General features: G+C 67.4%; 3 protein-coding genes across 3 annotated transcripts; 2 read left to right on the top strand and 1 right to left on the bottom strand.

The window, feature by feature from the left end:
* Positions 1–1,209: 1,209 nt before the first annotated feature.
* Positions 1,210–2,306, top strand: EMIHUDRAFT_468705 (hypothetical protein; the record flags this gene model as incomplete). Its single annotated transcript, XM_005780670.1, has 3 exons — positions 1,210–1,681; positions 1,761–1,862; positions 1,936–2,306. The coding sequence occupies 3 exons, from the start codon at positions 1,210–1,212 to the stop codon at positions 2,070–2,072; spliced, it is 711 nt and encodes a 236-aa protein (XP_005780727.1). The 3' UTR covers positions 2,073–2,306.
* Positions 2,307–4,147: 1,841 nt separating this feature from the next.
* On the top strand, positions 4,148–6,910 carry EMIHUDRAFT_73074 (serine-tRNA ligase; the record flags this gene model as incomplete). The annotated part of the gene is made up of 7 exons (XM_005780669.1): positions 4,148–4,662; positions 4,725–4,882; positions 5,502–5,595; positions 5,750–5,894; positions 5,964–6,020; positions 6,332–6,519; positions 6,652–6,910. 7 exons carry the CDS (start codon positions 4,148–4,150, stop codon positions 6,908–6,910), a joined length of 1,416 nt encoding a protein of 471 aa, XP_005780726.1.
* Positions 6,911–7,658: 748 nt separating this feature from the next.
* Positions 7,659–10,560, bottom strand: EMIHUDRAFT_114220 (hypothetical protein; the record flags this gene model as incomplete). Its single annotated transcript, XM_005780668.1, has 6 exons — positions 7,659–7,790; positions 8,009–8,068; positions 8,133–8,516; positions 8,623–8,772; positions 8,941–9,933; positions 10,030–10,560. 6 exons carry the CDS (start codon positions 10,558–10,560, stop codon positions 7,659–7,661), a joined length of 2,250 nt encoding a protein of 749 aa, XP_005780725.1.
* Between the last annotated feature and the right edge of the window lie 1,111 nt (positions 10,561–11,671).

Raw genomic sequence — 11,671 nt, 5'->3', positions numbered from 1 at the left:
CGCTCCGACCCGAATTTGGAGGGCCTAAAAGTTTAAGGTGTTGCTGCGCAAAAGGGGTCGGACACCGGGCGCAGCTCATGCTAAGAGCTAGAAGAGGAGATAGAGAGAACAACCACCCTGTCCCGTTATTGCGTACACCAACAAACACCACAAAACGCTCTCTCTCTCCTGTCCGCTCACTCAGGGGGGTCACAACTACCAAGTCCCTCGACTAGCTGCCACAGGGCGCAGCTGCCACAGGGCGCAGCTGGAGACGCTCCCCCTCGGCATCCACCCCCACCCGCTCCAGCCCCACTTCTGCTGCCGAGAGAGCTGAATCGAAGCAAGCGTGCCATTGCATCTTGGCGTGCTCCTGGAGCGCGGCTTTCTGCGGCCACGAGCACGGCGGAGTCGGCGTCGTAGCGCGCATCGTTCCCGCTCATCGCCCATTCCTCCCGTGACGTGTGTCGGCCGCGATTCGATGTCGCCACCTTCATCGCCAACGAGGACTCCCTCGACTGCAGGGGGGCTCCGGCGCGGGGAGGGACTCCGCCTGCTGCGCTGGCCGACTGCGCCCTCCTCCTCCATGGGATCGATCCGATTCCGCAGCGGCGGTGCTGCGCGGGAGGCGGCCGCGGGCACGCTGGGCTCGATCAGCGGCTTTCCCCTCAGGTAGCGCGAAAGCACGGATTTGGCGGATTCTTGGCTTCAATTTTACGAATGTCTTGGCACCAGCTGAAGGCTTGGGTCCGACATCGCCGGATTCGTGCACGGTATTCGGATTTTGGCTATTTGTTCGTGTGGGGGTATATCGCAGATTTGTCAATGGTACCGCGTCTGCGACGCGGGCGCCTTGCGAGCAGAGCCCTTAGGACACCCTTTATATCTTGCGCGGTCAAAACTTTCCAGCTCATACGGTAGATCGGTCAGTCGGGGCGCAAGAGGTGGCCTGAGCCATAATCTTACGTTTACCCTGCGTTCTCGCAGATGTGCGAGGTATCTCGTTCTGTTGCCGTCCCAAACTGTCACTCCCCTTTCTCCCGGCCGGGGTGGGGCGCGCGCGGGGGCGGGTGTGCGGGATGTCTGTGGGCCCGAGAGCGATGTGCGTGTGTGTCCGCCTTGTCGAAGGCAGCTCAAAAGAAAAGGCACGTACCGCCTTTCAGATCAACAGGGGGACGCGAAGAGAAGCTGTCGGGCTTCCTCATTCCCGTGGACAAGGTTGTGGCCTCGATGACGCCGTCGTGGCTGCCAGCCGCCAGCGCCGCCGCCGCCGCCGCTGCCGCCGCCGCCGCAACCGTGTACCTGCTGCGGCGCAGCCGACTTCCTCCTCGTGGCGAGCTGCAGCCGGAGCTCGGCGCCGACGCTTCACTCCTCCGCCGCCTGCTGCATGTGATCGAGCACGAGATCCTGCCAAAGACGCGGGCCGAGGTGGCGGAGGGCAACAAGGTGTTTGGCGCTGCGATCCTCAACGCGAGCTTCGACACCGTGATAGCCGAGACCAACCACGAGACGGCGTGCCCAATCTTCCACGGCGAGATCTACACTATCGACCGCTGGGCTGCGCTGTGCAACAAGCCGCCGCCACAGGAGTCGGTATTCCTGGCCACGCACGAGCCCTGCTGCCTGTGCATAAGCGCCATCGTCTGGACCGGCTTCCGCCGGTGCTTTTACCTGTACCCTTACGAGACGACGAAGCAGCAGGGTGGCCTCGCCCGCGCCCTACCCACGAGCGGGCGGCCGGGAGTGAAGGGGCGGCGCTCACGCCAGCTCCCCACGCGCAGGCATCCCGCACGACCTCAACATCATGTACGAGCTCTGGCGGGTCGAGCGCTACCAGGAGCGCAACGCGCTCTGTTCGACCGCGGGCCTGCTGCCGCTGATTGGTGCGCCGGCGAGGTGGCTGCCCGCCGGTGGCACAGCGCGCGTGACGCGACCTCTCCTCCGCCGCCGCCGCAGACGCCCTTCCTCCCGGCGACGACAAGGCGGAGCTCGAGGCGACGGTGGCGCGCATCACTAAGCAGTACGACCTGCTTGCGTGCAAGTACCACTCTGAGAAGGCGGCCAACCCAAACAACAAAATGGCATTCAACTGACACTATTATTGGGAGAGAGGAGAGGCGGCAGGGCTGCCGCCCCGGCTCGCGCGGCGCGAGCGCGGCGCTCGAGCGCGCGGCGTGTGTATTTCGAGGTCTGTGTGGAGTATTTTGGATCGAGGCTTGGCGGTTCGGGCCGAGCAGCTTTACCAATGCATGTACGATGTTCGATTATGAAGGGGTGGCTTTCGTGTGAAACTCGTGAGCGGGTGCTGTGCCTGAAATAAATAGTCAGGAGCCTTGGACTGGAGACGCACACACCAGTCACCCGCGCGACGGCGGTCTTCCGCACGGACGGAGGGGTGGCGCGTGTGCGGGGCCGGGGGGGTAGCTGTTCTTGCCGTGGAGCAGCAGGAGCCGATCAGTCAGTCAAGGTAGCATGTCCCGCCCACACACATATACACACGCGCGCCCGCGCCATCACGCGCGCGCGCCATACACACACGCTGCACACAAACTGTGGAGGACCCAACGCCCCCGCGCCGCCCCATCACGACGCTTAAAATACAACACTCTCTCGCAGCACACTGGCCACACAAGGGCGTGGACTGGCACACTAGCACACGCATCACACAAAAAGAGAAAGACAGAGACGCCGCCAACGACGTGACCCTTGGAGCACTTACAATCCGGCGGCATCCTAATGACTTGCGAGATCCTTTGCGACATCTAGTGTCGGACACAGCACTTTTTGGGGCGTCGCTGTCGCCGACGGTGACTGCGGGCCTTGATGGGATGCGACCGCGGCTCGTGGAGCGCCCCACAAGATTCAAATGCCGTGTGCCTGCTCAGCAGCAGTGGCAACGGAGCAGCCGCAGCAACAACCCCCGGCCGCTTTCCAAGTGGCGGCGCTCCTCCAAACTCGAGTGGGGGTGGGAGTCGGCGCGTGCCATTGCATCAGAGGCCTCGCCGCTTCCCTGCGCCGCCACCAAAGACGCGGAGGTTGAGAAGGTTGAGAAGGTCTCGATCGGGGTCGACGCGATCACTATCGGGTTTTCGCACGAGGACGAGGACCCCGACACCTGCTACATCTGTCTTTCCTCGGAGGGCCCGATGCTGGTCAACATGTGTGCGTGCCGCTCGCTACGCGCACACCGCAGCTGCCTTCTCGAGCTCACGCGCAGGCAGACTGGCCCACCGGTCTGCGGCGTCTGCCGGCAGGGCATTTGCCCGGAGGAGCTCGAGCTCTCCCTGCCTACGGTGGAGCCCGTGGCACTGGGCTCCCAGTGGGGCAAGACCCTCCGTGTCACCAGCCAGATCGTCAACGTCATCTTCGGTGCGCCCCGCCCGCAGTCAGCGCCCCACTCCCTCTCCTCCTAAGCCGCTAATCATTGTTGGTGCGCAGGTCTGGTGATGCTGATGATGGGCCTGGTCGGTCTGATGGCGCCCGGCGCTCTCCCCGGCATACCGGTCGGCATCCACGTCTTTCAGCTGATCTCCGGCCTCGCCGTGTTTCTCCTCTCCTGCGCCACCGCAGGCCGGGAGCACGAACTCTCCGGGGATCTTTCCGCCGCTCAGCCTCAGGCAGCGGGGCCGGGAGCGCGTGCGTGAGGGGTGACGCCGCGCAGGGATCGCTCCGAGCAGGCTCCCTCTCCACATCGTCGGCGGAGCACGCAACTCTCAAAGCTGCCTCGACACCGCCTCATCGCTGACGTCGTGAGCGCGTGCATGTCATAGTCGAGCAGCATGTTTCCGCGCAGCGTGAGCTCCGCGCTGCCGTACTGTAGTCGTACGTCATCTGCATGCCATCCATCCCGCCCAGCGTTGACTGACGTACTTTTTACAACATTCCATGAAAAAGAGGCTGGCAAGCAGGTGGCCTGCTTGCTAGCATAAACAGGTATCGCGCGACGTTTCTTGGCAGCTCCCACCCGCAACCACTGCGGTCCTCCGCTACGCTTCTGGCGGCCAGAGCAGCACTCCTCCTCGGACCTGACCAGCGAATGCTCGCCCTGGTGTCGCTCATGCTCTGCCTCCTCCGCTCCGCTCCGGCGCGTGGCGTGGCGCTCGGTGCCGGCGGCGCCGGTCTGCGCGCTGCCGGCCGCGCCGGCGCTGTCCGCACTCGGCCGATGGCGATGGCGGTAGTCGAGTCGGCTGCGACTGTGACGCTGGACGAGCGGCTCGTGGCGGACGAGCCCTCGGTGGTGGTCTCTTCGCTGCAGCGGCGGCGCGCGTCGGAGGAGGTGATAGCCGCTGTCGACCGCATCGGCGAGCTGACGCGACAGCGCGCGGCGCTGGTGGAGGAGGGGAACGCGGCGCGGGCGGAGCGGAAGGCGCTCTCGCCAAAGATTGGCACGCTGCTCAAGGCGGGCGACGAGGCGGGCGCGGCGGCGCTCAAGGAGGACGTCGCCAAGGCGTCCGAGGTGGCTGGCGCGGCGGACGCAAAGGTGGAGGAGGTGGAGGCGGAGCGAGGGCGGCTGTTTGCGACGCTGCCCAACCTGCTCGACAGCCGGACGCCGGACGGGGCGGACGAGGAGGCGAACGTGATCCTCTCCGAGTGGGCGCCGGACGGGTACGGCGAGCTTCGCGATGGGCTCACCTGGCACGACGAGCTCGCGACTGCGCTCGGCGGCCTGGACCTCGAGGCTGCGTCCCCAAGCTGGCAGGGCCTTTCCTTCCCTGCGCCGCCCTTTCCCGTGACCCCTCTCGGAGCCCTCCCGCCCAGGCGGCGGCCAAGCTGTCCGGCTCGCGCTTCGCGGTGCTGCGGGGCGGCGTCGCGCGGATGGAGCGAGCACTCGCCTCTCTCTTCCTCGACCTGCACACGGGCGAGCGAGACAACCACCACCACCCTCCTGGCACCTGCGAGACACGTCGCAGACACCCTCCTGGCACCTGCGAGACACGTCGCAGACACCCTCCTGGCACCTGCGAGACACGTCGCAGACACCCTCCTGGCACTTGCGAGACACGTCGCAGACACCCTCCTGGCACCTGCGAGACACGTCGCAGACACCCTCCTGGCACCTGCGAGACACGTCGCAGACACCCTCCTGGCACCTGCGAGACACGTCGCAGACACCCTCCTGGCACCTGCGAGACACGTCGCAGACACCCTCCTGGCACCTGCGAGACACGTCGCAGACACCCTCCTGGCACCTGCGAGACACGTCGCAGACGCCCTCCTGGCACCTGCGAGACACGTCGCAGACACCCTCCTGGCACCTGCGAGACACGTCGCAGACACCCTCCTGGCACCTGCGAGACACGTCGCAGACACCCTCCTGGCACCTGCGAGACACGTCGCAGACACCCTCCTGGCACCTGCGAGACACGTCGCAGACACCCTCCTGGCACCTGCGAGACACTTCATGGGTGCTTCCCGGGCACTTACCAGACGCCTGCTAGACATTTGCTAGACGCTTGCTAGACCGCCTGCCACACTCGTCCGCGACCCTTGCACGCCACGCCCCCCCCCGCCCCCGCCCCCAGGCGAGCACGGGTATGTCGAGACGTCTGTCCCGCTGCTGGTGGGCGCCGAGGCGCTGCAGGGCACCGGCCAGCTGCCAAAGTTCCAAGAGGACTTGTTCGGCCTCTCCGCGCCGCTCAACGGGCGGAGACCCGCAGCGCCTCTCCCCGCCCGCCGGCCAGGACACGTCCACGACACGTCCCGCAGCCGCGTCCACTAGGCGCGAGGCGTACCTCATCCCGACGGCCGAGGTGCCGCTCGCCACGTCGAGAGCCTCGACAAGCCTTCCGTTCCCGGAGCCTTCCGGGAGCCCTCCCCCGCAGGTGCCGCTCACCAACTTGCACGCAGGAGAGATCCTCGACGAGGCTGCCCTCCCGATCTCGTACGTCGGCGCCACGCCCTGCTTCCGCGCAGAGGTGTGGGGGCTTGCCGGCCGCGACACGCCGCCACGCTCCGCGCCTCTCCACAGCTCTAGCCGAGGATAGGCGGGCTCTGCCGGCCGCGACACGCGCGGCCTCTTCCGCCAGCACCAGTTCCTCAAGGTCGCGCAGATCTGTGCCCAAACCTTTCGCCTCGACCCCAACCCCAACCCCAACCCCAACCCCGGCCCCACCTGACCCCAACCCTAGCCCTACCCCTACCCCTCCCCCTCGCCCTCACCCTCACCCTCACCCTCACCCTCACCCCTCACCCCTCACCCCTCACCCCTCCCCTCTCCACCCCTCCCCTCTCCACCCCTCCCCTCTCCACCCCTCCCCTCTCCACCCCTCCCCTCTCCACCCCTCCCCTCTCCACCCCTCCCCTCTCCACCCCTCCCCTCTCCACCCCTCCCCTCTCCACCCCTCCCCTCAAGGTCGAGCTGGTCAAGATCTGCACGCCCGAGCAGTCCGACGCGCAGCACCAAGCGCTCGTCGAGCACGCCGAGCGCTGCCTGCGCGCGCTGCAGCTGCCGTACCGCAAGGTGCTGCTCTGCGCTGGGGATATTGGCTTCTCCGCCCGCCTCTGCTACGACCTCGAGGTCTGGCTGCCGGGCCAGGGCCGGTGCGAGATCTGCCTCCCCTCCCTCCCCCCCTCCCTCCCTCCCCCCCTCCCTCCCCTCCCCCCCCCTCCCTCCCTCTCTCTCTCGTCCCCGAGCTGAGGCCCGCGCATGCCCTTCGAACCGTGGCCGCGCAGGTACCGCGAGATCTCCTCTTGCTCCAACTGCGGCTCCTTCCAGGCGCGCCGGATGGGACTCCGGTACCGCCCCGCGCCCGACGGCTCCGGCAAGAAGCGCAAGCCCGAGTTTTGCCACACTCTCAACGGCTCCGGCCTCGCGGTCGGCCGCGCGCTCGTCGCCGTCCTCGAAAACTACCAGAACGCGGACGGCTCCGTCACGGTGCCCGAGGCGCTCCGGCCATACATGGGAGGGCTCGAGGTGATCTCGGCGGAGTGAGATCGGCTGCAGCTCGTGCCGCGTGGCGAGCGAGCACGGCGCGCCACGGGCGGCAACTTATCTCGCCCATTTTGCGTGGTGCGTGGGCCACGGTCGCTTTCGAGGGCTCGAGTTGAGGGTCGTTTGTGGCCGGTGGAGAACGATAGAGGCTGTGGGCGCCGGCGGCGACGCAGAAAAAATGCTTGATGCGGCGAGGCACCGCGTTTCTTCCCAGGCGTTCCGCCGATACAGCACCGTGGCGCTCGATCTCTGTGTGTACTCTCTGGGAGCGAGACCCAGTCAGACAGAGAGGACTCGGGTGTCTCAGGACTCTCAACCATCAATCAGCGCCCAGCCACAGCTCCAGCCTCCACCCAGATCCCAGTCACACTGTCGTACGGCGAAGAGAACCGCGCCCAGGCCGGCGTTTTGCGACAACCAGCGAGGCACTCGCTTCGCTGGTCATCGCAAAACGTGAACAATCGCAGCCTGCGACCGGGAAAGTGGACCCCGATAAACTGGGCCCAAGGCGCGAGACCTCGGGAGGAGGCGCCTTTAGCGTCGCAACGCCGCCCGAATCGAGTGAATGCCATTGCACGCGCAAACGACGGGAGGTTGTGAGAGCTAGAGAGTGAGGATCAGAGCTACAGTGAGACAGCTTGGGAGCGCCAGCCAGCCACCAGTCCCAGAGAAACGTGGGTCGCGCACAGGGTCGACGTCGCTCGTTGGGAACTCTGCGACACATCACGTTCGACGACTGCATGGCGTGTCAGCCCTCTCCCGGCGGGACGCGCAGCGTGGGTGTCGACAGCTGCTTGAGGCCGGCGATGGTCGCCTGGTTCTCGGCGCAGCCCTCCGTGAGGTTGCGCACAGCGAGCAGCGCCCACTCGCGGACGAAGGGCTGCCTAGGGTAGGGAGTTGCGGGGCAAGGGTGGGCTACAGCCCACTGCAGCTCCACGCCCCAAGACTGGCAGGAGCTCCGCTGCATTGAAGATGCAAGGTGCGCGTGTGTGTTGAGTGTGAGTGTGTGCGTGCGTGTGAGTGAGTGAGCGAGCGAGTATGTCGTTTGTGCCTCTCGTCCAGCTTGCAGCGCTGCAGCACGGCGGCCAGCCCGCCCACCTCGCCAGCCAGCTTCTGGCAGGCGTGCCGCCGGAAGCAGAGCAGCGCCAGGAGCCGCACCTGTGACAGCAGCCAGGTGTGGACAGAGAACGAGAAGAGGTGTGTGATGCGGGAGGGGCCGCACCAGCTCCAGCTCCGCGCCGCGCGTGTCGACGGCCGGCGGCGGCGCGGCGCTGGTCGGCGCGCCCGCCGCGTCCTTTGGCGCGGCCAATCCGGCGGGTGGGTTCCACTCCGCCATCGCCGACAGGACGGCCACGACGGGCGGCACGAGCCCGAGCGCGGCGGCGTCGTCGTCGAAATCGGAGAAGGGCGTCTCGAGGCGCGCGGCGAGGGCGCACACCGCCCGCAGCAGCGCGAGCGTCGAGAGCGGGCACGCGGCGGCGGCCTCGCGCGCGCCCTCCTCCTCCTCCCACCACGCACGCGACGCGGCGAGAGGCAGCTGCGCGGCGAGGGCTGCGGCGAGGTGGCGTCCCCCTCCGACGGAGAAGTCGTCGAGGAGGGGAGGCACCTGACCGCCAGGGTCGGGGTCAGGGTCAGGGTGAGGGTCAGGGTCAGGGGCAAGGTCAGGGGCAGGGCGGGGGCAGGGGCAGGGGCAAGGACAGGGGCAAGGGCACCTGCTCGCTCAGCCGCTGCAGCGCCACGGCGAGCTCGAGCCGCGCGCCTGGATGCCGCAGCGCAGCGGCAGCCGCCAGCAGGTCGGGCAGCAGCCCGCCGGCGACGAGGGAGGAGAGGAGCAGCGCGCCCCACGAGGCCTCGGCGCCAACCTGAGTGGAGGGAGGGAGCGTGTGAAGGGGGGGGGGGGGGGGGTTGGAGGAGGCGTGGAGGAGGCGTGTGAAGGGCCGCACCACCCCGTTCGCAGAGCAGGCAGAGGACATGCGAGGGACGTGTCATGGAACATGTGTGCATGTCTAGGAAGTATGGCGAGATCGCACCACCCCGTCGCGGAGCAGACAGAGGCAGCAGCTCAGCCAGCCGCGAGCCGCGCGTGGCCCCGACACGAGAGCCTTGAGTCGCGACGGGTGGCCACGCACGCACTGGTACAGCACAGCGAGGCCCACGCTGCTCCGCTTGCGCTGCTCGCCGCCGCCGCCGCCGCTGCCCGCCACGATGAGCGGCGCGAGCAGCCGCGGCCACCACGACCACACCTCCTCCTGCGCGCGCTCGTTCTGCACGCAAGCGTTGGAGAGGAGCTGCAGTGCGGCGAGGCAGCAACTGTGCGCCTCCTCGCCCGGCCCTGCCGCCTCGGCAGCCTCGGCCGCGGGGACCACGCCTGCCGCCGCTGCTGCTGCCTCCTCCGCCGCTGCCGCCGCCGTCGCCGTCGCCGCCGCCGCCGCCGCCTCCTCCTCCTCCGTCGCCGCTGCCGCCGCCGCTGCCGCCGCCGCTGCCTCCACCGCTGCCGCCTCCACTGCCTCTGCCGCCTCCGCCGTGGCGATGGCTAGCCCGTGGACCCTCGCCAGCGCACCCGCCTCGAGCAGCGCGTCCTGCACCGCGGCGCTGCTCGCGCAGCAGCTGCGCATCAGCCGGCAGAGGAGGAGGAGCGCGCGCAGCATCCCTCCTCCCGGCAGCTCAAGCCTCGCGGGGCTCGGCCCTGCGGCGGCGGCCTGGCCGGCTGCGGCCTGGACCGCCGCCTCGCCACCCGCCGCCTGGCCAGCCGCTGCCTGATCAGCTGCCCGGTCAGCTCCGCCCTCACTCCACCGCCCAACGAGGCGGCTGAAGCCTGCTGCGAGGCCCACGCCGAGCCGCTCGCCCTCGCGGCCGCTCTCGCGCGCGGCGCGCACCGCCGCGGGCAGCAGCGCCGCCAGCTCGTGAGCATCCTCCGCCTCGATCGCCGCGCGGATGCGAAGCAGCTCCGAGGCGGCTGCGGCGGCTGCGGCGGCCGGCGGAGCTAGCGCCTCGAGCTCTCGCAGTGCAGCCATCGCCACCGCCTAGAAGGCAGCGTCGCTCGCTCTCGTGAGGGACTGCGCGCCTCCGTGCCGGGCGAGCGGCCACCGCGCCTGCGCGGGCTGCGAGCCATCGAGCACGGACAGAGGGAGGGTGGCCGCGTCGAGGGCAGGCAGCGTGATGCGCTCGTACGTCGGCCAGACGACGTCCAGAAAGTAGCGGCGGCAGCCCTCCTGCTCCGACTCGGACCGCGTCGAGCGCTGCAGCCGACGGCGCAGGCACGCCTCTCGGTCGACGCGGAGGAAGAGGGCGGAGTCGAAGAGCGAGAGCAGCGGCTCGTCCTGCAGCAGCAGAAAGCCCTCGACGAGCACGATCTGCAGCTGCTCCGCTCCGCGTGCGGCTTCGTCCGGCTCGGGCGGAGGTCTGCCGGCGGCGCGCACGTCCTCGGCGAGCCGCTCCATGTCAACGGCCGCCGGTGTGTCGTGCTCCGGCGGTGTCGACCAGTACGAGGCGGGCTTGGGCAGACGAAAGTAGGAGTCCTGGTGTAGCAGCGTGACGCGCACACCCTCGTGGCGGAGGGCCGCGGCGAGGGTGACGGCGAGGGTCGACTTGCCAGAGCCGGACGGGCCGGCCAAGGCGACGGCGACGTGTGAGTGCGCGTGCGCGTTCATGGCCGATTTTCGCTTTCTTTTCCTAGTCCCGTGCCCAGTGTTGTGCGAGGGAGTTTTGTTATAACTATGAGAGAGTGGGTTTGTTAAATTCTTTTCCTCTGCGCCTACAAAAACTACTTTATCTGGGCTTCACTTCCTAGCATCCGTGAGGATACATTGGAGCGTACTAGGGTCCGTCTGGAGTCGTCGCGTGCCTCCACAAGGAAGAGCTACGCAGTGGTTGGTCCCTGACTGACATCCCCTTGCTGGGGTCCTGCCACTAAAGGCGGTGGGTTGGGACTCGATCAGCTTGGACGACCACGGGCACGGAGGCAAGCCTCAACGCCCCGTGGCCTGGCCGCGTCGCCGAAAGGGATCGCACCACAGACCAGAGAGAGGGAGGAAGGAGCTTCTAACCATGCGGAGAGCCCTCAGTGCTCAGAACGACCCCCCTCATTCCAGGAGAGGGTGCGGGTGGGGAAAGCGAAGAACCGGCGCAGCCAGAGTGCTGGCGCGGTCGCAGAGCCTGGCGCGGCCACAGAGCGGCACGGCGCCGGGGCCAGGAAGAGCAGCGAGAGAGCTGCAGGAGCACCACGCAAAGAGCGCGGCCACGCGAGGCACGCGGAACGTGCTTGGACGTACGTCGCGTCCTGAGTGTTCACGGAGAAAAATCCGTGAAGACTGGCAGGAGGGATGAAGTCCCTTCATATGAGAAGACGCTCCTCAGTGAGTACCTGCGATAAAGTAGTAGCGCTCACACGAGTTGGGGCCCCTACCCCAATCGTTGACGGCGAACTCTCTCTCTTTCACCCCTTTTTGGTGGCGGCGTGCCGTCCTCCCATCCCTCCCCTGTCTGTTGTGCGTATTTTCTTTCTTTTCTCGACGGACTCGTGTGCGCCCCGCACCCATGCTGCCACATAGCTCAATTGCTGCCACGCACAACTAGCGATTTCGCGCGGCCCGGTGGAATCATCCCGGCTACTCTGTCCACCGCCAAAAGGTCGGTGTGATTATAACATCGATCTTGGTATCCCAGTTTTGTAATTAGCGCTGATCTGCCGACCCGTTCCTCCCGCATTTTTTACCCTGGGGTACCGGCGAAACAACAAAATACTCGGCGCGAAACTCTTCA

Source organism: Emiliania huxleyi (assembly GCF_000372725.1).
Source record: "Emiliania huxleyi CCMP1516 chromosome Unknown EMIHUscaffold_210, whole genome shotgun sequence".
Taxonomy (NCBI): Eukaryota; Haptophyta; order Isochrysidales; family Noelaerhabdaceae; genus Emiliania; species Emiliania huxleyi.
The sequence above is the reverse complement of the archived record's forward strand: the minus strand, read 5'-3'. Positions and strand labels throughout refer to the sequence as shown.